General features: G+C 35.7%; 1 protein-coding gene across 1 annotated transcript in view; it reads left to right on the plus strand.

The window, feature by feature from the left end:
- Positions 1-12,913, plus strand: part of LOC108751140 (diacylglycerol O-acyltransferase 1) — a 102,216-nt gene extending 89,303 nt beyond the window's left edge. Inside the window, exons 10-12 of the mRNA XM_018491182.1 lie at positions 7,762-7,940; positions 11,654-11,804; positions 12,262-12,913. Of these exons, the coding sequence (XP_018346684.1) occupies positions 7,762-7,940; positions 11,654-11,804; positions 12,262-12,438 (507 nt within the window). The 3' untranslated portion in view covers positions 12,439-12,913. The remainder of the gene's footprint in view (positions 1-7,761; positions 7,941-11,653; positions 11,805-12,261) is intronic.
- Positions 12,914-27,357: the final 14,444 nt, after the last annotated feature.

The raw sequence follows: 27,357 nt of genomic DNA on the forward strand, positions 1-27,357 counted from the left end.
GTAGTAATAATTTAGATTTGTCGTCATATTGCGATACTGTTTTTATATCTTATTTGTAAAGAAAAGAGAAAGACAGTGTATATAGATACTTCCAACTTTCAGTGCTAGATTTTCGCTCTTTTTCCTCAATATACTTCTTACGAAGAAAATCTCGAGGAAATATTTGCGAATTCAATCTCTCCCCTCCCGCAACAAAACGCAGTTTCCACCTGAGTTTTGTTACGACTACGAGCTTGTTCGACAGAACGCGGGATAGAGAAAACTTGTATTAAACTACGTGTCGTCGATAAATGCTGCGCTTAATATAACGCGTTGTAAATCTATTCCGTACATAAGTCTGCAAGCTGGCGCTAACTTTCTTGTACGAACATTTACCAAGAACATAATCCGGAATACTTAAGATAGAATTTCCAAATAGATAAGAAGAATATTCAAAATCCTTAAGATTATTCATAACTGTTCTCGCTGATTCGAGATGCTGTATATTTTATTTGTCAGTTTATTCACTTATATTCTTTCAACAAATGTTTTTTTTTTTAATCTGAAAGAATAGAATGTATGAGAGACGGTTAGCTTCAATGTTCTCGGTTAGTGATCTTTACTTTACAATAAGTTGGATCTGTTACACATCAGAAAATAAAATAAACTATCCGCGGAAACGTGAAATAGGAATGTTGTGTTTTCTTCAAGGAAGAGCGAGTTTAGAAAGGGATACAGAGAGGATTCTGCAAGAGCTTCAGAGCCCTCGCAGGAAGTACGCCGGAATCTATGAATTCCTGATTTAAGTTTCGTCGTGCGTCGGCCGTATTCCCGTGACGCTTCCGAGTGAAATATGCACGCTCGACGATGGAAAAAGGTCGTTTGTCGCCAACTCCGTAGGAAGATCGATGCACAACGATATGCCGAAGATGTTTCGATACTTCCGATTCGCCTGTTTTTTCTGCCACTATAAAAGCAGTTGCTGGCAAGTGAATATCGGAACAGTATAAATCTATCTAAGAGAACATAATCTTTTTGGAATAACCGGTTATGCATTTTTATAGAGTCTACAGAGGAGCCTTTCAACGATAGCTTCTTGTTGAATTTCAAGTCGATCTTTTCTTCGCCGTAGTTTAATCTTCAAATTATTGATAATCTTGGAAAGAAATTTTTGTAAAATATTATCTGAAATTATCTTAGCATTATAGAAGATTAATTTCTTTCGATATTTAAGTTATATTATATAGCTGTTATTCTTTGTATTTTTAATTTTTGTGATAAAATAGATAGTCTTTGTATTTTTAATTTCTGCATCTGCAGTTGAACGCATATACTATTAATTTTTTCCGATATTCAAGTTATATTATACAGCTATTATTCTTTGTATTTTTAACTTTTGTGATAAAATAAATTAAATAGTCTTTGTATTTTTAATTTCTGTGTGTGCAGTTGAATGAATATACGATTGCTTTCTCCGCACATCGAGAACGTATAACAAAAGGAGAGCACAGAACTGAAAAAATGAATTAGTGCAATATGTGCAATGCAATAGTTTGTTCATGCAAGCGTCATAGCACTCATCGTGTTCTTGCATCGCGCGCCGACACGCTTCGCTACTCTTCGACATTCAGACCGGCCCAGGCGATTCCGCATCCGTTCGTTCGCCGTTGCTTGTTATTCTCTCGTTAGCCCGGTTGCTCCGGATCGGAACTAGCCGGCCGTAGTGTTTCGAGTGCTGGGCGGAGTTCAGTGAACCGAATTCAATTATATAAATTCGTCCCAAAGCGACTGTCCTCGAGAGCGTGTATAACGGCGCGCGGTAAACTAGCCCGCGCCCGGCCGTTCGGTAGACGTCGATTACTTACGATTAAAACAGTAGACCGACGGTCGTGCATGACCGAGTTTTGTTATAGAACTTTCGTTCACTTCACGTTAATTGATCCGACTGTGCTCCACTGTTAATTATCGGCCCGTTCGTCGACTCGCGTCACCGACCTTTATCACTGAAGCACCTCAACGCGCGACTATAATGGGAATGTAAAATAAATAATATAATATATAAGCTTTATTATATTTACGAAAATCTTAAATACGACTATATATTTGTATTCTAAGCTCATTCCACAATTACATGAGCATATTTATAAGTGATTGTAAAATTGACCAATCATGGTCGATAAAATATGAGGAGAATATTCAATTATGATTGGTCGATTATTACACTGAGAAAAAAATGTCGAAGTATTGCGAAACAAATGTTTCTTCAATATTTATTACGAAAAAAATTGGATTATGATGACGAAATATACATTTCTGTGAAATATATCTTATTAATTGTAAAAAAAAAAGAAGATAAAATTACTTATTTGCTAGAAATAAAATTTTATTTCGTTATATTTAAATAAATTTATTTCAGTGAAATAACTTATGTTTCTCATAGATAAATTTTTCAGTCTTTTCTCAGTGTACAGCTACAATCATTTACAATTATGCTTATGTAATTATAGAATGGACTTTACAGTGTTTTAGTACATTGTAACATCTGATTGCAGTTGATTTATCTATTCATGATACATTACAGTATCAAAAGTCAATAAAATATGACGAATTTAGATACTAGAGCAAATATACATAGTACTAAAATAAATTTAAGCGCACAAAAGAAAACTCCCCCCCCCCCTGTTTAAAAGGATATTAACTTCTTCAACTCCTGTATTCTTTACTTGGACTAGATTGAAGTCTCAAATAATAGTAATATTGGCTATTGAAACAGAAGAAAGCCTTTGATGTGCCTTTTAATATCATGCGATAGAGAGAGGAAAACACACACATATACGCACACATATGTACGTATATCAGCCTCAGGGCAAAATAAATTTCTTCGTGTTGAAGTAACCGTTCCTTTCCACCAAAGCAAGGCGAAGGATTGCTCATTTACGACAGCCGCGACATTCTATTTGTCCTTGCGCACGTGGAGGAAAAATAATTGTTTGCCGATCGCCGGACTAAGTCCGTCCCTCGATCTTTCGCGCACCCTTACTTTTCGTTTACACCGCAAATAGCCGCGAGGGACCATGGACCTCGAGATCAGTGTGACCCGTCGTGGGTTAATTGCGGTTCTTATGTACGAGGGTGGCACCGGAAGAAACAGGGCGGAACTGCAATGCGGGACGGGACTTTAATCTCGCCGTAATGGGGAAACGCAATTTTCCCGCAGTCCGCTTTGCCAATGAGGCCCTTTCTCTCTTCTGCTCCCAGCTCTCTTTCTCGGCTCGATCTCACCTTTTGCACACGCCCGCGTGTCAGTGCTTCGAAATCCCTTTGACTTTGAAAATCACTCGAAGTGCAAAACGGCTATAATGGCCGATTACCTCGTCGCTTTTATCTATCGATCACAAGGATTACAATATAGCGATGGGCACAATTTAATTTCTGACATAATCCTCGACTATGTAAAACGTATTCGTGCCTTATTAATAATATAAATATAACTTCTAATCACGATCTGGTCGTGTCAAGAGAAATATCAAAATACTGTAATGTTATTTCTACTATCTCTAAAATATTTTTCGGCAACGAGATATAAACAGCCAAGTCTTCGTAATTGATCAATATCTACCCTTAATACGAGTCTTTTTGAACAATCTTGAGTGGCAATTTCGATTATATTCAACATTTGCATACTTTGTGAAATATAACCCCACTCTCCCGCTCGCAAGCCAATAGCTGACTCTCGATAAAGTTAAAAAATTCAATCCGTCCTCATTTACATTCTCTATCCCAACCGTTATTACTGGGTTATACCTTTCACATGTTAATGTCCTTCTAGACCTAGTAAGCGTAAGCCGTCTCCGATAGACAGGTACACGTCGTGCACCCTCGGGACACGGAGAGAGAATGGCAGGTGAGGGGAAGGGTAATGTCAGCGATCGGGAAGAAAATGGAAAATATCGATTGCCAACGTAATGGGATGCACGCGCTTAGGCAGGTCGACTTATTCTCCTACTTTTTTTTTCCTCAACGACTACTAATGATGCGGATACGTCGATCCGTATTACGCGCATGTAGAAAATCTCACGGATCGTCCGCAGCGCCTCGTAATACGATATTCCTGCATTATCGATGAAAATCGACTGCCGGATGATGTACGTAAGCCAAGCACGCATTAATGTTATGCGGCCGGCGATGGGATCAAGCACGAATCGAACGGTATTGCTGGTTTCTTGCATGGGAATCAATGTTTGAGTCGCGCATCAATATGAATGAACGCTCTCCTGTTCGCGCGACTCGTGGATAATATTTTCTAGGAACTTTTTGCTGGTTTCACAGGATTATATTTCTTCCTTAAATTGATCAGTAATGTATACAATTAACTTGATAAAGAAAATGTCTTCTCTCTAAAGCTTAATCAGTGAGTAATCAGTAATTACACAGTGGTATATACTTGGCAGCTGGATAATAATTGAAATTCAATTAAAAATAGAAACAGCATTTTATAATTAAAATACTAATATTTTGCATGTTAATTTCATCTCCTTTGTACACTAAAACATTTATACGCGAAAATAAGATTAGTTAGATCAAATAATAATGATTAGCTAATTTAGGGATTCCATATTTCATTTACTGATTACAATGTATTATTAGGACTGATATCAGTTATTCACTGATACGGATTTAGAGAGTTTAAGGAGAAAAGAAATGGATTACGATGATTATGTATATTTGCATTTTTGATAATGCACGGCTAAATTTCAATTTCGGAAGATCTAAGAAAATTCAAAGATTGATATGTATCTAAATATTTATTAAAATAGATATAAAAATTCCGGGATTGTCTAAAGATGGAAGTTTCTAGAATTCTAACTATATAGATATATATGATGTACAAATGAGAATTTAAAGAATTGAATATCTGAGGAAATCAACATTTTTCTATCTTCATAGTTTCTTACTATCGGCAAAACAGTATACCTGCGTATCCTTTGGGCGATTTTTATCCTTTCGGAAAAATTTTACATCTCTCATATAACTGTCTGAAAAGAAAGCACTTCCTTTTTAGGTAGCCTCTGGTCAAAAAAGCAGCTTAAAGTTTACCGCTTTTTCCTTTGTGGTATCGTCGACGTGTCTCAAACGATTCACTGGCTTCTGCTGTAGTCTCTGTGCCACTATCTTTTTTCCCCTCTCCGTAGATCTCAACCCTCTTTCTTCTTCGGTAGCATCCCCAAGTAAACGAAATTAAAACGCCGAGGTAAGTTTTCTCGGACTACGTGGACGCCGGAAGAGGCTGCTATAGGAACCAGGAGGAAGTGCTGAGGGCTTTCTGTCCTTTTTTCGCGAAAGTGCCACGAATGCCTCGCGGCACAAGAGACTTGACCTTTGTGCCTGGCAACATTATTAAGTCCTTTGCCTCGCGTGAGAGAGCTCGGTGGAAGCACGCGGATGATACCGCGACTCGGCAGCCTCGAAATGGCATCCGAAACGAAATAACTTCGAAATTCTTCGTCATGAAAGCAAGCGGTACGTCGAGAAATTTTCGCGAAAGTATTTGTATGATACTGAGGTCGAGCCCATATCCTTCTTTCTTCCTTTCTTATTCTTTTTGTCGCTACTTTTTTGATGCGGAAACATTTATTTCAGTTGTCGTTGCATCACGAGAGGCATGAATGTCGAGCATAGAAGAAAAACAATCAATTTTAAAGTTGAAATAAAAAATATGTAAAGAATTAAATAATAATATATCTATATAGCGATGAAATCACGTGTTGCTTTTTCTTCAGTTTTTTAAAGGTATTTTAAAAAAGGAAGCATACATTAAGAAAATATGGCTACAATAAAATACACAAGGATTTTTAACGTAATATCGTATTATGTACGCGATAAATGATCAAAGGCTTGGTTTAAGTCACTTCCATTAAAGCGTAATTAAATGAACAGACGGGATAATTTATAAGTTCGTTGTACAGTCGTCTCACTTTCATTTGCAGATGCGTAAATAATACTGTAATACGCTCGTCTCGGTCCTGATTATCCTTGTTTTAGTTAATTTTTTTAGTGTCATTATGGAGTGTCACATTTTATTCAGTCCATTAAGAACTTGATACATTGCGTATGTATGTGTATGAGAAAGCTTTGATCATTTTTTTGATCTTTTTATAATCGCGGCTTTTTTGCATTTCAAACGCATCTTACTACTCTTACACGTGTTCCTCGTTTGCGAGAATTTTTATATTACTGTTTACTATACTTTATATTACTGTTTATATTACTTGTTTTTTTTTTTTTAATAAGACGTATCTTCTATTTTTAAATAATTCTCAGGATTTAAATATCTTGAGAAAGAAAAATATAACGTCTAGTAATATCTAATTAGAAACTTATTAATTATAAAGAAATAAAAATTATTTAAAATAAATCTCTAATGAAATATCATTATTTCCACGTAATGTAAAAAATAAAAATATGTCTAAATTATCAACTTTCTGTGAATAGTTGAAGAAAACTTACGCAGGTATCTTAAGTTACGGATTTTTGGACTTACGATCGATTAGCTTAGAAAATACGAAGAGTAAGTTAAACTGAGATTAAAATTAATCTACATTGATGTAAACCGGTATTAACTTATTTTTTCGCATAATCTTATTATTATTTATGTTTAAAATGGTTAGTAATATAAATATTATTAAAAGAGAAAAAATAACAAACATTTAGGCCCATATTTAGAACGCGCTTATCAAGCTCGTTTTTATCTCTAAAATTCTATAGTATGCGTAAATTATAGCATGTTAGCGCGCTAACATTGTTGTAAGCGCGTTCTGAATATGGGCCTTAGCATATGATTACTATTTAACTTATGATCGAAGTCTTTTCCCTTGTAAATAGGAAAATACCTGTATTGTATTCTGTAAATAAAAATCGTGAATATATTGATGAATTTGATATCAAAGTGGAATCACGTTTTTAATATATAATTATATTAAATATTTATGTATTTGAATATTACATATTTAAAATTTTATTTTTGAAAACGAGCAATCGAAATTTTGAACTCATAAAATATTGACAAAGTAATTTATATTTAAGTAATATTACATAATATGTATTAATATTAATATTATATAATACGTATTAATATTAATATTATATAAAAATAAACTTAACATAAACGAGTGAAGAGAATCATATTCCGTCATGGCGAGTCTTTTGGTGTTTAATAGTATGTGTGTAAATTTTTACAATTTTTAATTTAAAAAATTGTGCGCCTATTATATATTTGTCAGTCTTGAAATTTATAAATTAAAGCTAGAATATGCAATATCACACGTTAAAATGACAAGCGATTTAATATTATTAATGCTAATAAGCATTTTTAAAGTATTGTAAATAATTTATTGTGAAAAATATCCTCTCAGCTGCGATTCGAATCTGGATCTTCTGAATTCCGTGTGGGCATCTTACCAATTTGAGACATTATCGAGACATAAATAAGTTTACCTTATGTTAAATGGATTAATACATTCTATTCTTGATGGATTAAACTCTTAAAGCTCCTTCTTGATCCTGTTATAAATGACATTCTGCGGGTGATATTTCATTTGTGCGTGTTTGTCATACGACAAATTTTTCAAGCCTGTTGATTGGCTATGGGAAAGAGATCTGAGGACACTTTCTGTTCTGTACACATTTGTCGTACGACAAAAACGCACAAATGAAATAGCACCCTGCAACTGTAGTGATTCTAACTATTTACACTTATATATTAAATTTTTTTTATTGTTTCAGATACCAAATCATCTAGTATGGCTTTGCTTTTTCTACTTGACATTTCACTCCTCTCTCAATCTGTTGGGCGAGTTACTACACTTTGCAGATCGGAATTTTTACAGTGACTGGTGGAACGCCAACAATATCGATACGTTCTGGAGAACTTGGAACGCGCCGGTGCATCGCTGGGCAGTGCGGTGAATAAACCGTTTTATTCATAGCAATACTTGATATCAGGAGGATTCTTTATTATGATTTTTATAAAATTAGTTGAAAATAATTCTTCAATTGCGCTATTGTTATTACACAGCTTATTGAGAGATAAAAATGCAATTTTTATTTGACTTTACATTAATAATAACGACTATTTTTAAAATTTTTATAATTGATATAGACAAATATGTTCTTCATTTAAAACATTATTAGTTATATTATTAGTTGAAATATTGCCATTTTTAGAAATGATAACGTAAGAGAGATTATCGTTATACCTTTAACATATATTGATGACTGAGTAAATTATTGCAGTAACTGGATTTATTATTAAAAAGCTTATTAATTGTAAAAAGGAACATGATAAAATGACAGCTATGATCGAATTATATATGATAAACTAATATGTGTTATTAGAAAGTCTGTTAAGAAAAAATATGAAAAATGATAATATATAGATAGTCGTTTATTAAACAAAGTTGAATGTAATTAATGAATATATGTGCATAAAATGCATGCAGCCAGATGTTTTCGATGCATAGAAACTTCTCTTCTTTTACATAGACTGAACGTTAGATCACATTATCGTTATTGGCGAAAAATGTAATTGAATCTTCTTAAAGAGGAGCATACTTATTAACGAAGTTTAACCTCGGTTAGATTGAACAGAGGAAAGTCGATCAAAGGTCCGACTTGTAGTGACGGCCTCATCTCTTTACTTCTTCAACCATTTTTATCTCTTTCTCTCTCTTCCCCTCTCTTTCTCTCTCTTTCTCTTATATACCACTCCCTTATGCTATTTACCCTTTGCCATCTCTTCGTTCCGTAACACTCAGCTTCTCGCGTACCTACCTTCCACGCTGTAGAAGGAAAAACTCTTCCGGCGCTTTACTTTGCACCTTTGACTTGGCTGTAGAGATAACATGATTATATAATAATGCAATACGCGTCTCGCTGAGGTTATTTCACAGCTATGACCGTCATTTCAACGTAACATTCGTGCATCGTCTCAGTAATTTCGACACGCCTTACCTATTACATACAAACATCAAGTAGATGAGGAAAAATGTCGGTCTCTAACACTTTTGTGCACTCAATTTTCTTTGTGTAAAGTTGCAAAAATTTCATTTAACCTAATTAGTTTGTCGACATTATAAGAATAGCTCGAGTTTTTACGTACAAATTTTCGCATAGCTATATACATGTATGAGGACATTATGTGAGACATTACATGAGAGACAGTTTTTCGTTTTATAAGAATGGGCTTCCTTACGAAAACCTTTTATTCCGCCTAAAATGTCTCCCTCAACCTATACATCTCGGCTGTCGCCGCCACATTAGATTATACATCCCCCGCTCAATACAATCAGCGAACTTCCGAAAGACTTTTCCGGCGGGCCTTCCATCTTTTACGGTTACCCATCGCACGTGCACCTAACAACTCGAGCCCATAGTGACGACCTCCTTTCAAGAACGCGCCGGTTCTTTGTACTTCGAAAGTAGCCCAAAAGAAAGTTTAAATCCCTGTAAAAGTGGCCGTACGAAGTTCTTATTATGTGACCGAGAGAAAAGGGAATCGTCGGAATTGCCACGTACAAGCTGCGCAAGGTTTACCATGAATGTCGTGTAAAGAGTCAATCTACTGCTTTTCCTGTGGAATATTAGAAATGTCGTGACGGGATACTTTGAATATCCCAGGATTCTTACAAGGGCTCCACGTTTTTCTTTGATATCTTATAGTATTAAGCTCGAATAATATTTCTGTTGTGAAGAAACTTAATTTGATCATGCTAAAGAGAATCGCGTTGTTCAAGTTAGTTCCGACAGACATGACGTAATGTGGAATAGTAGCCACCACTGCATAACAAGAGCGGGATTGTCTTATAGCATACCCTTATAAAACGCGACACGTACCGTGAGAATGACTGGCCATGCTCTCTTTTTAAATGACATAAAAATGGAGAAAAATAGGGATCGCTAAAGAGACGCCGTGCGAGTTTTCGCGACATGAATTTCAAACCCAGGCGCTGCTCGCGTTTCCTTTTTGCCTCGGCGACGCATCTGCCCGCTTACGTCGCTCGCCCCGTTTCTTTTTTTCGCCACGACTGAGATACGCAGTTGCATTTGCAAGCTGCGACTGGCACGCAGCTACAGTATACGCGGCAATGTGCGGGGTGGTCGGGAGGTGAAAATGGAAATGCTCCCCCAGAGCGAGAGGTACAGAGGTGTGTCGTTGTTGACGAGACCGTTGAGACCACTGCCGACGCCCTTTCAGGTTTGTAATGGGAAAAGCCGATACGCATCGTGATGCGCACTTAAGGCTGTTTATTCCCCGCGACGCTTATAATACCTACATAACTAGAGATATTCCTGAACGTCTTGCGCGAACGAGACGTTCGCTTCGGTTGAAGAAAGCACGATTCAATGCGGAAGAAGGATCTGGCGGCAGCAAGAGTTCTGAAGATGCGGCCCGAAATCCTTAGAACTGTCGTCGTACCACCTTTGAATGTTCTCTGCTTCCTGCTGCTTTCTTCTCATTTTTTTTCCCCGTTCTCTCTCTTTCAGTACGCTCTTCTGCATTTTTGCTCTCTTTTCGATGCAGCTTCGCTGATAGCCAAGCGGCTAACGACTCTTTCCCGAGTTGCCCCGATTCTACTTGTTCGGCCATACAAACGAAAACGATAATGGTAGAGTGTTGCCAAACCGAAATGTTGCGAAACTTTCCCGAATATTGCTTTAATTTTTTGGAGCGACTTCGCGCCGTCGTACTTTTTGTTTGCCTTATCGGCCTAACGACTTTTGCATTCTGTAACACAACTACCGTCTGAGAGCGCGGATACCATAGAAATGCGTTCCTTTGTGATAATAGTATTGTATTATCGGAATAATAAACGAAACGTGCTCTAAATATACTTTTTCTGAGTTCGTTACGATTAGAATCAGGATCTTTAATCGATTGAACATTTTTAGATCGTTTTCTATTATTGAATGTACAATTTTGCCAGAACTACGTAATCAATATAAAAATATCGTAAGACAGGAACAAAGAAAAGAATTCATATGCTTCTAATATAAAAATACTTTTTGCATTTTATTTTTAAACAAAATCCACAAATGAAAATTTGATTATATTACATTCCAATATATTAAGATATTTTTGTTACTATTGAATTAACGATTAATGTAAATTTGTGATGTTATTTCCAACTTTAGTTTATGAATACATTTCAAGTTTGACAAACCGTAACGACGTGCAGTTTATAAAGAACTGAAAAATTTATTTACAAAGCTGCATGAATATTATTAAGTACCAAGATACTTTTTAACCGAAAATAGGATAATTTTCTGTTAAGTTTCGCTTCATTATCTGATTGTGATTTAAGCTTAATAATTTTATTAACGTTTCGTTTAAGACTTAAATTCACTTAACTTGATGATAATGTAAAAATTGTGTTTTTTTAGCTATGATTAATCACAAAATTAATGGTTTCGTAACTTTAAAAGTTATTTACTACAAAACCATCAGTGATTAACTATAAATAGAAAAAATGTGATTTTAACCTTACCATCGAGTTAACTCTAACGTATATTAACTAACAAATGAAAACAGGACCTTAATTGATTTACTCTTATCAGTCTAATTTCCACTTATAATTCGAACATATTGTATTTTGTTGATGATACATTTATGTTACAGACATCTCTATATTCCGATAGTAGAAATGGGTTATGGTAAAACCACGGCGTCATTGACTGTCTTCTTTATTAGCGCTTTCTTTCACGAGTATCTCGTCAGTGTACCCTTAAGGACGTTCAAGATATGGGCGTTTATGGGTATGATGGGACAGGTAAGAACTCCTTGCTTTTGCTTTGCGCCTCTTATTAATTGTGCAAATGTTGACTCTATTGTCAAGACATTCTTGTTGATTCCTCAAAGACTCTCTACGGCTTTAAACAATAATATTCTGGATTGCTGAAGATTGCTATTGGATCCTGGAAAATAAGATAAAGGATTCAGTCAAGCTGTAATTCCAAGTAAATTAAACGTAATCAGAGAAAGAATATGTATAAAGAATATTATATAAAGTAGCTGGGGTTAAATTACTCTCTTAATAGACGTCGGTTAATATGTCTTTAATTGTCATGCAGATTTCATATTCCGGGATATCAGACGTTGCAACATCATTTGCTATGCTTTACATGAAATTACGTGATGCACTACATCTTGTATGCACGTACAAGATCTACCCTGTCCGTTCCTAAGTACGGAAATTCCGGTCGTGCAACGCTAATTGTTCATTCTAGATACCACTGTCGGTGTTGAGCAAGATGGCGGAACGATACTGCGGCGCCAGATGGGGTAACATCGTCGTATGGGCAAGTCTCATCATCGGGCAACCACTTTGTATAATGATGTATTATCACGATTACGTCGTAACGCATTTTGGCGAGACTCTGCTTGAGGACTATTCCACGATATAAAGGAGCTAAAAAGAATGAAAACGCAGAAATGAAGAAAGAACTGCTTCGAAGAAAGCATAAATTCGCGATTGATTTGTAACTTCTTCGCGAAACTGTCGATTCTTTTTTCATTGATCGGGGATTCACGTAACTTCCGGCTTGTATTTCGCGCGAATACACTCGAATCGTTATTACTGTAGTTTAATTACTGTGTGACGATTTACGTCCGTCTGTATATTTTGATAATACAAGTGCCTTAAACGTAACTTCGCGCTGTATGAATGGCGCGTCGAATATGAATGTTGAAGCGAAATCGAGATTATTGATCAAAAATACTATTATATTATGTTTCCTAAGAATTTTCTAGTAATATTTGAAAAAGCTGTAAATAGTTATCAGCACCTATATTAGGTGTGTACAACAGAACTTAATAATTTTTGTACAATAAACTTCGCAATCGTGCTTCCACGCCGGAAGAGGCGAAATTGTTATCGAATAAACGAAATATTTTACATTGGTCTTGTTGAATTTCGTCCAGCGTCCTTAAGAATGGTCACACAGGGTCACTAGACTCGAGTATTAGATATCCTTTCAGCCGGAAACTGAAAGACTGTCTCATGGACTATTGAAAAGACAGCTTTTTAAGGGCATAATCCACACGTTCTTTTTCTTTAACCAATGAGGCGAAAATCATACTCTGGGATTTATTTCTTGGTACACAAATCACTTTATGTACCTAAAAAGTAATATCTTTTTTAAATTTACGAAAATAATTATATAATCTATTGGACAAAGTATTTGAGTGATTATTAAGTGAAGTTTTTGTATCGTTTTGAAAAGTTTTATTTCATCAAATTAGGATATTAAATTAGGAAGAATTTTCTGATTAATTGATTGCATTTAAGCATATATTTTTTTAATCTTTTTGTAATTTTTTAAATATTTTTTTAACGCTAAGTACATTACGTGCTAATTATTATATAATATAATATAATCTTTAATAATAGTTAAATCTTCTTTCTTAATCCGAAAATAATCATCTGATCTTTTTATTAAATAATTACCTGAACTGTTTTGATACCTCAATTAAAATTATTAAAAATATATTGTATATTGTAAGTTATTTTTTTATTTATTTTTTTTTTATTTTTTTATTTATTAATACTATTTGAAAATACTATAGATATAGACTTAATCACATTTTCTGAAAAATAAAAATAAAAATAGGACAAACAATAAATAGAATCAGCACGTTAAGTAATTTATTATGACAGTATTTCTAAAAAAAATATATATAGATTAATAAACAGAACGTTATTTTATTGCGGGTTTTTGATAGAACTGCATATATATAAAGGTAAAGAACAATTATTTAAAAAAAAAGGGAAATATGATCTATACGATCCATTCAAAATAATTGTTAAACAGAGGTTAAACGATCCATATAAATAATACAATATTTTACAACAAAGTTAAATGTTTTCGTCGCTGAGATACAAAAATATTCCAAGTGATTATTCCCAAGGGATTAAGAATCTTATTGTGAACATTTCATAGGTCATCAATAAAAAAAAAAGCATAAAAATGATGTTCAAGTAAAGCGTAACTGGATAACCAATTGGTCACTTGACAGAGATAGTTAGGGTCATGTCACGAACGAAGAAGTTTAACCCTCGAAAGAAACGCTTCTTTGAGCTCCGACTCTTTTTTTTCTTCTCCGATGAGTCTGGATACCATGATACGTGTGTCCCTACGATAGCTAAATTAATGATACTGGAAGACTAACGATCTGAAATACGGTTTGTGTCAGAATGATAGATACAGTGTCTCAAAAAGCGTAAATTAGCGACAGAATTCTGCTTTTAAGGTAAGTTGTAAGCAATTTCTTTTTAGCGAATATATATAATTCTAACATATTTGATAAGACTAAATGATACATTATCACAAAGGATATTTTGTATTACCTTTAACATTAAATCGCGATACATATCTTCATCTCTCAGGTATTAAGTAGATAAGGATTTTTTATGAGCATCCTACTGAATGTGATGCGTGTCGACCTTACTCAGGATCGCAATTTTCTAGAGCGACAGCACGTGTCGTACAAGTATATGTCTTGTCGTAAAAGAAAGTTGAATGTAACGTCAGTCTTATAATGTCATCATACGTTGTTCATTCGTCACAGAAATATAAGATATGCTAAAGTTTAAAGAAATATAAAAGACATGACAGTATCAAAAAGAAGACTTTATTTTCAGGTTCATTTTTCTTAAAAAAGAAACAAAATGTGTAAATCTATAAATTAATTTACACGCTATATTAATATTTTCTGGATAATAAATATTATTGAAATTTTTTATGAGAAATAGAAAAGTTTCAAAATAAATATAATAATAGAAAGCTTAAAATAGATATAAAATAATAAAAACTTAACTAATAAAATTTTACTTCTGCTGTTTATCGATATCTGATTTAATTTTTTATTATTGTGCACTGATATAATTGTTACCTGTTACATTTAAAATTTTATAAATCAGGGAGCTATTGTAAAAAATATCAGTTCTTGAGAGTGGAATTTTGTGATAATAAATTTAAATAATTCAATTATCATTACGCTCGATTTCACAATTTTCTCTTAATTCGAGAGAACAAAAATGTATTCGCGCACAAAAAAGATCTCCTTACCAAACTTCTCACTGTCGGAAAATCAGCGTTTTATCGATCAATTTTATACGGTGACGTAAATGTAAATGTCGGAATTAACTCGCTGACATCTCTAGAAATGTTCCGAACCATTTTCAGAGTTAAAGTTTCTCGTTGTACGGAGATGTATTTTCTCGCTAGCGAGGTACGCCCAATGTCTGTCGCTGCGCTCAACAAGTTAAATCTTATCAGCTCGCCGGTTTGACTTTAGCGTCATTATAACGGTTACCTCTTAAATTGGCATTTGCGCCTGACGCGGTAAATAACTTTGTTAGTACCAAAACTCTCGAGATAGGGACACTTTTATCCCTTCAGCAGCTGCAATGTTTCGTAGACTGATACGCGAGTCCGCCTGAGCGTGCTGTAAAAGAAATTGCTTCTGTTTAGACGCAGGACTTTTAATTTAATTGCCTCAACAGAAAATGCGTTGCACGCTTTTTAATTGATCCTATATAAAAAAATGTTGAAAAAAAAATTCACACAAATATCTCGGCCATTTCTAAGGCACGTGGCTGACGTGTACTGCGTTGCAATACCTCCGGAAGGGCTTTATAACGAACGACTTGGTCATTTACGAGGACGAAGCGTGAATGTATATATAAGTACTGCCACGTTAATGTTATTATTTAGTGTCGGGTGTCTAGTAAATAAAATAATTAAAAAAATAATCTCACGTGTCTCTCGAGTATTTTGCTACGGAACATTTCGTTGCATTAACTTTTTACAATGGTTTTACTTGTCTGTTTTTACCAGCGTCGAAAGTTACGCAAAAAGATCAGTAACCGAAGTCAAATCTTTGATACGCGTATCCTTGAGACGTATCGTCTGCACCGATGAGACAACAATAAAGTGGCACGTCGCGGGCATAGTATACGGCGAAGCGTATTTTTCCGCTTTAATGCAATTGCAAACAAAGGATTGAGTAACCGAAGGAGCACGAAGAAATCCATTCCCTCGCTCTTACCTGGAGCTCGCAGCGTCAAGCGACGAAGCATCTCCGAAGAATGCATCGGTTGGTCCCTCGAACGAGCACTCGCGTTATCCCCCGTAAGGTGGGGGCCGTGAGAGGGTTGGGGGTTGTGCGAGGCGTTGGAGAGGGGAACGTGAAGAGAGAGAGAGAGAGAGAGAGAGAGTAGCGGCGGTGGTGCGGCGGACTAGGAAGGTGGAAGGGTGGTTAGGGGGCACAGGGGGCGCAGTGTGAGCGCAACACGATGCTATAAGGGCGGGTACGCGACGGAGTCTCCGCAGTGAGCGTCGCGACGCCTCCGTGGAGAGTGTTGTATGGATCGCACGTTCGGTAATCGCCGGTACACGAGGCGTCCCGCTCTCGTCGCGTATTACATTGGCGGTGTGCAGTGCCGAAGGAGTTGTTTCGCTTCTATCGAGCTGCGAACCACCCCAAAGAGAAGAAGGGCGGCGCGGCGGTGGTGTCCCGTACCATAGAAGCTGCAGCTGCGTTTCGATCCGCCCGGAAGAGCTCTCTCTCTCTTTCTCTTTGGATGACCCAGGACGGACTCCGTGCTGGAGCAACCAGGTTGGTTTTTATCGGATTCTCGGAGACATGAGAAATGCAAGAACGCGGTGCTTGGAACCGGGTTGCGCTCTGCAAAGGGAACGATTCTGTCCTTTAACAGAGCGTGGAACATACGTCTCGTTGCGAGATTTTGCAGTAGCGCGTTGAATAATTGCCGGCATGAATGCGACAAGTGTAATTTATGCTCTATTCAATTTAGACGTGACACCGTGAACGATAATGAAATAGGTGAAGGCAGAGGAGCAAAGGCAAATCATATTGTATAATTGTAAAAATAGTCATTCGGATTTTGTCTATTCGAGACACGTATTTTCTTGGAAAAGGACATGAAGGAGCCCTGTTCTGTAATTGCTTTAAGTGACATTCATGAAAATCACATTCAATTAAATCTCCGTTCTATTTTATCTTTTGGTCTCTTACTCCAATTTGCGGTAAATTGAAGAATATTACATGTATATATGTATTAATAACACATGAGAAATGAAATTAAAACATAATTACGAATTAAAGATTACAATCATATTATCGTTGAATTCTATTCATAATATGAGTATAAATTAATGGAGGAGCGAATGTATGGCTTGATGAAATTGAAATATTTATTAGCTATGATAATACGTTAGTGGAAGATAAAGATGAACGTTGCTAATGAATAGCGGAAATTCGCAATGTTTCCTCCGTTTGTGTGTACCACGTACATACGTTACTGAGCGGGTAAATACGATTTCCCGGCGATATTTACGCGGTACGTCGAGTGACATGCATCCGAGCAAATCGAGTCGCAAACGGTTAACGAAAACCGGATATATGCGACCGTTCTCGATGAGCAGACGTATAGCAGATTTCTTTTTGCTTCCACTCTTAGACGCGACGTTAACTCGTATTTCTCTTCCGTTTTCAATTACGATACCGCGGTACAACGTCGCGGTGCGCTCGTTAGAGGAACGCAGAGAAAAATTCACCGCTAATTAAATGCGCATTGAGCTATCTGCGTTCCGTTACACCGACCGTCGCGAATTTTATCCCTTTCACACTGTACATTTTGTAATGCTTTTTATACAAGTTGCCTCACAAATTTTTAATGCGGAGGATTAATTCGGTTGCTCGGTATCCCATTTATCATGGCCCGTTTAATATGTGATATGAAAACTCGAATTTAGTATTACAACCGTTCCAGACATGCGATAAGAAGCAAGTTTAGTGAATTTTTTTTTATAAGCATATAATTTTATTGCTTTTATCATGTTCAGAGATAAAAATATTTCTACGAGAAATTTCCATCAGGAATCTTTCATTTCGATGATATATACATAAATATGTAGATATATAAACCACATAATGGTTTTACGTCAATCTCGCACTCGTTTAACGTTTCTTATTAATTTATATGCTTCTTTTGAAGCTCGAATATGCAATCCATTATTAATCTGTACTGGAATGCTTTTTTCAGAAAATTTTCCAGGGAAGAACTTATGTAAGGTCCGTTTAAAAATTAATTACTTAGCGCTTGAGTTTACCTTTAGTACTAAATAGCGGCGGTTAGTCTGCCTTAATGCGCTTCGTTTATAAACCCCGTTGAGAATAGTCCAAGATCAATCAGCGTTGCCTCGACCCATCGATTTTGCTTCTGCCATTTCTTTCTCGCGCCGGAAAACCGTCCCCCTCATTCCGAACGTCCGATAACAATGACTTGACGTTTGTTAAGAGCCACGCGCAGCAATCTCACATGTAAGAAAAATGGTATCGCTCGTTCGAGGACGGTGTTCACATTTGCAATCGACACATGACATAGAAAATTGAAGCGATTACCATCGGCTGAATTATTGCTCAACGATTGATAGTTCTTCTGTAAACGTGACACAACGACTTCCGCAGAAAAAGAGTTGATAAGCAGTATAGATGTGGACGAAGCGATTATTTTCCTTAGATGAAATGCTTTCAACATAACGACTATTATAAAATATATAACTTTATTTAACTTAACGTTATAAGATCTAATTGAATACGTTGATGTTTAATTTCTGGAAGATTAGCCTTTTTTTTACATAGATTTTTTTATCTTCATATTAAACTAATGCTTTAAATTCTTTGAAATGGAATCTCACTCTAAAGAGTGAAAATTGAGCCAGTTTTGAAAAAGAGTGATTCAATTTGTAAACTTTAAGAGTGAGATTTCACTCTTCAAAGTGACAATTCACTCTAAAAATTTTAGGGAGTGTATATGTAAATAAATAAATATATAGTATGTATGTGCGATTCTTGGAAAATTATCCTTTTTTTATTTTTAATCTTTATATTACAAATTAGCATAAATATTTTTATTAAGATAATGTTTTTTGCAGTAAAATTTTTTACAAGTTTAAGATGGTAATAACATTAAATTAATGATTAGATATGTTCACATTTGTGAAGTTATTATTTTAGTTTGATTGTGTTGCAAGTTCGAAAAAAAATTAACGCGCAATCTGAAAATAAAATGTGTTTTAAATACATATAGAAATATTATTCTAGCATCTGACTTTGACCATAATTGGTGCTTCTTTTGGTTGCTGTATTCATATAAGCGATTCTGTTCTAAACTTAATATTAATCTAACACAAATATGTGTGTATGTTTATGAAAAGGTTATTTATATTGTGAGATTATGTGAGAGTTTCAATTAATATTTATTGAGGAAAACAGCGTGCAAACCAGAAATTCGATATCTTCATGTTAGCTTCTTCGCTATGTCCCTTGAGATTATAATACAAGCAACTTCGACTATATCGGGTCGGTGAATGCCCTGAAACCATCTACGTCATGACGGGTCAGATTATGCAAAATTTCAATCGATTAACCCGTTCTCCAGTGTTCTGTGAACACTGTCGCTTCGTTATTCGCGAGTCGCCTAAGATAATAAGTAAAATTTGCCTTACTTCCGCTACCGTTGACAGCCGTTGTACTGTTAACGTACATATCTATGTATCTCGAAGTGCCTATTGGAATGCAAACAAATTTTTGAAAGCGTAAGCTGTTGTTTTTTTTTTTTTTTTTTTTTTTTTTGTTAATCGGCTCTAGTACAATCCTCTGTTATCATAAAATCGATGAAGCAGAATGTGCGTTGCGTTGACCGTGCGATTAACACAACCATAACTTTTGTTTCTCTGTGCTCCACACGCGAAAATAAAGATCGATTTCACGCGTAGAAGCGCGTGCGGTGGATTGCATTTCCGTGCGCGGAATCATTACAAAATCGGCGTTGCACGAATGCAAGTGGGAATAGTTATTTGCCGTTCGATTGCCGAATGATCGCTTGACCAGGCTTTTGACCCAATTCCCGGCGGTCGTTACCGATTCAGGATTATCCGACGTATAGAGAGTCTCGTTAATAGTGGCTCATCAAAGCTCGGCACTGCTCGGCTTACGAGACGAAAAAAACGACAACAGGCAAAATGCCTCAGACAGTACTAGAAAGACGTAAAATAACGATTCTTTTATTTATTTTAATATAATCTTTGTTTGAAAATTAATCCTTATATCTATGATATTGCGTATAGAAATTAAAGTGATATTTATGACTTTGTGTGTGTTGTAAAAGCTTTTTCTTTCAGAAATAATTAAATAATTAAATAAAAATATATGTAAACGGATAATAAATTAAGAAATTATTAATTAGCATATATTTTATGGAGTATCGCAGCTTTTATACGTATATATAAAGGCTAAATGAAAAGGCAATTTCAATTAAAAACACTTTTCTGATTTTTTTTTATTAAAAAATATAATCATTTTTAATTAAAAAAGTAAAAAAGAAAAATATTTAATTTTGGGTTTAATAATATGAATTTTTTCGCATTGTCAAATCGGTCTTGTTAAAAAAATTTATATTATACATATTCTTTGTATCCCTCCTATTCAGCCAATTATTATTCAGTTGCATAATAGAAAAATTAATCAAGTTAGATAATTAGAAATACGTAATAATCTCGAAATTTAAGATTGTTAGATGTAAATATTTGCCACTTCAACAATCTTTTTTTTATTCATTAACCTATTCTAATTAATCGGATATTGTTATTACGTTTAAACGGGCATTATTAGCCTTTTTTTTACATAGATTTTTTTATCTTCATATTAAACTAATGCTTTAAATTCTTTGAAATGAAATCTTACTCTAAAGAGTGCAAAATTAAGCCAGTTTTGAAAAAGAGTGGTTCAATTTTTAAACTTTAAGAGTGAGATTTCACTCTTCAAAGCGACAATTAATTCTAAAAATTTTAAGGAGTGTATATGTAAATGAATAAATATATGTGTGTATGTGTGATTCCTGGAAAATTATCCTTATTAACCTATTTTATGGATTATTAGTCTATTTTATATTATAGAATATATTAACCATTTTTTGTTTTTTGTTAATATACATGTAGGTATTAAGATAGCAAGACTTAAAATAATTATTTTTCTATCAAATTTTTGTATTGAAAACAAAATTTGTTTTTACGGAAGTATCCAATTTTTAAGAGCGATATTTTCAATTATCGTTTTTCTTCGTGACTTTTCGGCGCTGTCGAAAATTCTTAGAAAGAGGAAGTCGAACGAGTTTGAGATATGAGATTGAGGAAGCGAGCAGGGTGTGAAAAAGCGATATGAACGGGCGTGAGCTTATATATCGAGAGAGAAGATAGAGATAATGATGAAGGCTCGAAACGAGTGGCTGCGAGAAGTGAGAAAGCGTGCTCAATACGTGTTTCCTTTATCGCGTTTCACCGCCGAGTCTCGAGATGAACGAAGGATATCTGACATTTTGAAGCACAGAGATCAATCCGCGATATCTTTTCAATATGTATAACTCTCATTGTACACATTGCGAGTGTTTAGGGACGACGACGTTTGACGACTCTCCTAACTTTTCCTCTTTATTGCGAATATAAAATTTTCCTGAATCTCCCTATAAAACCTTATTATATTATTTCACGCCATCGTTTGCTGTTACGTCTCTGTCTACTTTTTATTATCATTTTTTTTTTACAGGAAAATTTTACCTTTCATCGCTTTAATTTTCAGTGCACAAACATTTTTTGTGTACCGTCAAAACAAACTCGCGTTGCAACTCCCGAATATAACATAAGTCAACATAAAGTCAACTGAATGTGATAAAATTTTAATCGCGAAATCAACGCGATGCCGCCGTTGTCACACGCGAATTCCTGCAGCCTCCCTTTGTTAAACTCATCAAATAGCCTTGCTGGAGAGTTCTTTATCAAGGGCTCGGCTATTCGGCATACACCGACCATCAACGGGAGGTGCCGGCAATGATTTCGACGAGGAGGAATAAAATTGCGAACAGCTGGATGGATCAAGAGAAGGACAAGAGAATGTTGGGAGGAAGAGAGCGATAGAAAAGGCGATGAATATCATCGGTCGTCGGCGTTGGATCGTAAATAAAAATGAATCGTCGTCGATATGTCGAGAGCGATAGATCAAAAGGTAGCCAGAGTCGCTCGAGAGCGACGAGGAAAATAAAAGAGAATTATTGAAGAACGAAATAAATCAATGTCCTTGCGCCTTTTCGACTTCTGAGACGCTCGGCAACGCAGTAAAGTACGAGCGTGTAGTAGCGATGAACGTCACGCCGGCATTAGAACGACTGTATTCCGTGGTTCGAAATGAATGCGATAAGAAAAACACGTGTTGAGCACACTTTCTCACCCTCTGAGGGATCTCTCTGTTTCTCTCGTTTCTTCCCTCATCCTTCATGCTTGTCGCCGACATATAACCACGCCTTATCACTTTCGCATTTCTTCATGAGTTGCGATGTAATTTGTGCATTCCAATATTTCTCGGCATTTATCGACGGAAATTTTTCTGTCGGAAAAAAAATTGTAAAAATTATTTAGGATATCTATGTGTTAAATTGAATACGAGCGGCAAGAGAGTTGAGAAAGTTGTTTGTGAAAATAGTAGTACCATGCGCTTTTGACAATACCTCTTTTCGGCGCGAATTTAATTTGAGGCTGGTTAACAAGAGAATACTGGAGATTAATGAGATATAGCAGGCGGAGATGTGTAGTACAGAAGTTTAAATTTGGATAAAATAACTGAAGTGCTGTCCAGAACATTCTCTAGTTTTTAACTGAACTAAAAAGTTTCACGGTATTATCTTCGTGTCAATTTTATTGTTAACCGTTTATTTGATAATAAAAATATAGTAAAATTAAATTACTAGTATTCTCCATTATAACGTTGTTTTCGAAGCGGCCGCAGAAAGTAGTTAATGGGAATCATTATCTCTTGAAAATTTTAAAGATAATTCTGCGATTTACCGAGAGATCTTGCAGTTTCATCTGCAAACGGAAGGCGCGGCATTTACATAAAGTTCTCGTTAACATCGACGACAAATCCTGATCAATTTTGGTAACAATACCGAACCAATGCCGAACTTCTATTCGAGGAAGATCCCCTAAACTTTCAGATTTCTTCTTGAAAGCTCTTGAGGATGCGAACGTTGCTATTTGATGAAGTCGAGAATAACGAAGCTTTTTTAGCAGGTCAACAAACGCGATTTTCTCTTACTGGGGAAGGTTTTTAAATTCGACCGTTCGATTTTCATTTATCCCCTCCCCTCCTCCCACCCCCAGCTAATATTTATTCATATACTCTCTTGCGTGTGATGCGAATACATTAATCTTTATTCACGGCACGCATTCGAATTAGTAAAGTTTGCCTGCATATTTCAGATTTGTGGATAACAAACGTTTGTATTATTTACAACGAGCAAAATCGCGATTCATGCCTGGCTTAATTCTCACGAGAAAATACTCGCGATTATAAACAACGATGAAAACAGATGACTATATGGAATGTCACACAGCCCACGTTTTAAATTAGATTTCTGACGGGTTTTAAAAAAGAAAATATCTAGAAGATTGTTGTAACATCAGTTTATTTTAATCCCTGAAAACAAATCTCCGAAAAATGTAAATATGCGTAACAGCTGGTCTCTCTTTAATCTTTGTTTTGCAATACATCTGCATGCCGTGAGTTTGTTTTATTATACTTTTTGTAGAAAATGGCGCTACGTAATTTCACGGCGATAAGCGAGCAGTGTCACTGGCAAATTTCTAACACTCGACGTACCATAAGGAACGTAATTTCGCGTGGTACATCGAAAGCTCTCCAAGGGAAACGCGAGAGAGCGAAAAGGATGTTCTATGGATGATCGCGTCAACAAGGAAGGAGCAGGATGTTCGACCTTTTGATCCTGATAATATTGAGTTCCATTTTCAGGCAATAGATCTCTTGAAAAACAGGAAATTTATACAAAATCCATGTACACATTATATATACGCATTAATCCACACATTAATCTATATTAATTTGTATTATTATTAATTTATTTATGCAGAAATATATATAGTGTCGCACATGTGATGTGTCGCAATAATCAAAATTAATCCAATTAAGTTCCCTCTCTCGTGTAATTTATATGTAAAGGATTCGTATTTGAAAAAATAACGTGAAATACAAGAAGCACATAGGGAAGATGTTTTTTTAAAAATCTTATTTTTTAGCGAAGATTATTTAGCAATTTCTTAGCAATTTCTTTAACAAAGAGTAAAATAGATTGTATATTTCTCACAAAATTGTTTTAAATCAAAAATATGTAATAATCAAAATATCTATTTCAATATAACAAGAAAAAATAAAGAGTTGTATTATTTTTGGATGCGCAAAATGTTTTCGTATAACCGAAAATTTTAGCTTTGATTTTCGCGAGGTTTTCTTTATATTATAACATAACATTATTCTATGGGACACAAGTTAATATTTACTTTCTAAGTAAAAATAAGATTTTTAAAACAGATATCTCTCTTGTACTTTTTGCACTCACTGTATAGAAATACGTGACAACAGACATGCAGGAAAGTATTTGCGGTAGTATTTTATTGATCAAGGGGTTTATTGCTTGTAAGTTGTTACTCGACACGCGGGAGTGGAGAGACACGATGGTAACGAGTCATATCGTTTTACGACTTTATCCTTGCCCGTCCTCGCTGATGTCAATTTCGCTTCTGGACGTGCTCAAAGTAACCCGAGTTGTCACGTATCCAATAATTTCCCGGGCTTTCGAAACATACGGTCCATCGCTCGAAACTTCTGTCCCTCCTGTAAATCACATTAAGCCCGGCAAGTCCACCGAGTGCGTGTAACTGGACGATATATCAAGCCATAACCGAGCCGAACGAGATCCAACGTGTTTTCCTCTCGGTTCCTCTTGCTTTCTCTCTTCCCCTTTCTCTCTTCTCTACCGTCGAATATATGCTTAATTTTGCGTCGAAAATTTTCACGATATGAAACGATTGATCACCGATACTTAAATGAGCACGAGTTCGGCCTCCGACAGAAGCGAGCATAAATCTCCCATCGTAAAACACGTAAAATCGGGAGTGCAGTTGGAAACTCGCTATAAATTTGATGAAGTTAAATCCACTAATAATAAATTAGAAAAATCGCGGCTCCATTGATTTCACAATTAATAACAGCCGCCGCTGTTATGTTTCGATTCGTTTGCTCTGGCAAATCGCAAATTAAAATCATCCGATTTTCTTTTTTAACTACATTAACGCATCCACGCTTCGTTAATGCGCTTAACGCAATTTTTGCGCGTTTTATCATTCAGCTCCGCAACTTGATATTCCAGCCGAAAATATTTCCATCGTTCGCTGCCGATGCCATTTAAATTACCGTTCTCAATACGACCCAATACAGCATCTTCCATTTTGCCTCCACGGCTACGTCTCAGATCGAACGCTCGATAGCACGCCAATAAATTACTGAGGGAGAGAGCATCGAGGCTTTATTTATTCATCCGAGCGATCCTGGTGCCTTACCTTCGAGACGTGTAACTCGGAACAGGTCGACCCGGCGAGCATATAATCGCTTTAGCAGTATTACTTTGAAGGTATTAAATGTACTGGCTGTTTATAAATTGGTAATGTAAAATAAAATTTTCAATTTTGACGTTTAGAAATTATAACTTTGCCGAAATTATAACTTAAATTCAGATTTAAGACACGAATTCAAAGAGATTTACATGCGGGAAGGAACGATTTTGCTAAAATATTTAAAAATTTAGCTAGATATAGAGACCTGAAAATAATTTTAGCCAAACCATCAAAATTATTATGTAGAACGCTCAAACTGATGGCCAGAATGTTAAAACTGTTTGCAGCATTGCTTATCATGCTTAAGATTTATAATTATTTTAATGACCTAATAAAATTACTTTCAGATCTGCACGAAAAGAAAGATTTTGTTAAAGCATCTAAAAACTTAGCTAGATACAGATTTGAAAATAATTTTGTTGGAGCATTCAAATAATTTTATTATATGTAGGTTGTTCAAATTGAGTGCTAAAATGTTAAAACTTTTTGTAACTAATCATGGTTGAAAATCCTACGTGATTATTTTGATGGTCTGCTGCAAATAGTTTTGACATTCTGGCCACCAGTTTGAGCGTCCTACATAATAATTTTGATGGGCTAAAATTATTTTTAGGTCTATATCTAGCTAAATTTTTAAATATTTTAGCAAATTCGTCGTTTCTATGCATGTTATCTGTCAAAATTGTGCAAATATTTTTGTAACAAGTTGAATAAATGATAATGAATGTAATTTTTACTTTATTATTCAATTTCTAACTGATGTATCTGAAAAAAGGGGCTAGTTGCATTCATTGAAATTCTGAAAAAGGGGCAAATGAGAATTTTGTAGTTGAATTTATTATAATTCTATAACTGAAATGACCTGCAGAATTCTCATTGATATGATTAGAACTTCCTGGTTTGTGTTTATTCTTAATCAGAAATGTTTGTCAATGTACTTATATATCAATTTATTCCTAAATATAAAAGAAATGCATCACACCATAAAAATAAAATTTTTGTATGTATATTGATATGCATATTGATATGCATATCATATGGCATTTTGCTTCTGTGTTGATCTCTCTTAGCGCTTTGTGTAATTATCAACATCGTGAGGTCTCTTTGTCATCATATCGTTCAGATGTCTACAGCAACTCGGCATGTCTTGTAATCGGATCAGAACAAATAATACTCGGCATTTAATGTTTCGACGTGACACTGTCGACGTCGGTGTCGATTACCAGCGAATCCGAGTCTGCAACGTTTATCTGGCTGGAATTCCGGGTGAGAACGCGCGGCACGAATCCTGTGTGACATCTCTGCCGGAAATAAATGGGGACCTTAAGCGTCGCATTGAGACGGTGGCGCGAGCTCTCGCTCTTGCTAAAGCTATCGGTATTCTAATTACTCGCAGCGCGAAAATAGCGAGGAACTTGGGGCGCGTAATTACACCGGAGGACGCGCGCCGCCTTATTAAGCTATCTCATTTTCTTCGGCGAGCAGCAGGCCGCTCGATGGCTTCCGCCGGTCGTGCTTCTTCCTTGAGTTTTATCCGATAAAGGACGGCGCGATCTACGAGCCGGGAAGTACGTCGGGGGATGACCTCGGAATAGCGAGTGAGGGTGCGGAAAGCTGGAAGCTCGATGGTCAACGTCGACGATTACCGCGCGGAAGAGAAAAAAAAAAAGGAAAAAGAAAAAAGAAAAAAAGAAACGCCGTCGTCTTTTCCCAGGTTTATTTAACTCCCCTCTCTTCAAAAGGGGTCTACCGAGCACAAACTCCGGAACTTCGTCCGCT

The sequence above is a fragment of the Trachymyrmex septentrionalis genome, unplaced genomic scaffold (assembly GCF_001594115.1).
Source record: "Trachymyrmex septentrionalis isolate Tsep2-gDNA-1 unplaced genomic scaffold, Tsep1.0 scaffold40, whole genome shotgun sequence".
Taxonomy (NCBI): Eukaryota; Metazoa; Arthropoda; class Insecta; order Hymenoptera; family Formicidae; genus Trachymyrmex; species Trachymyrmex septentrionalis.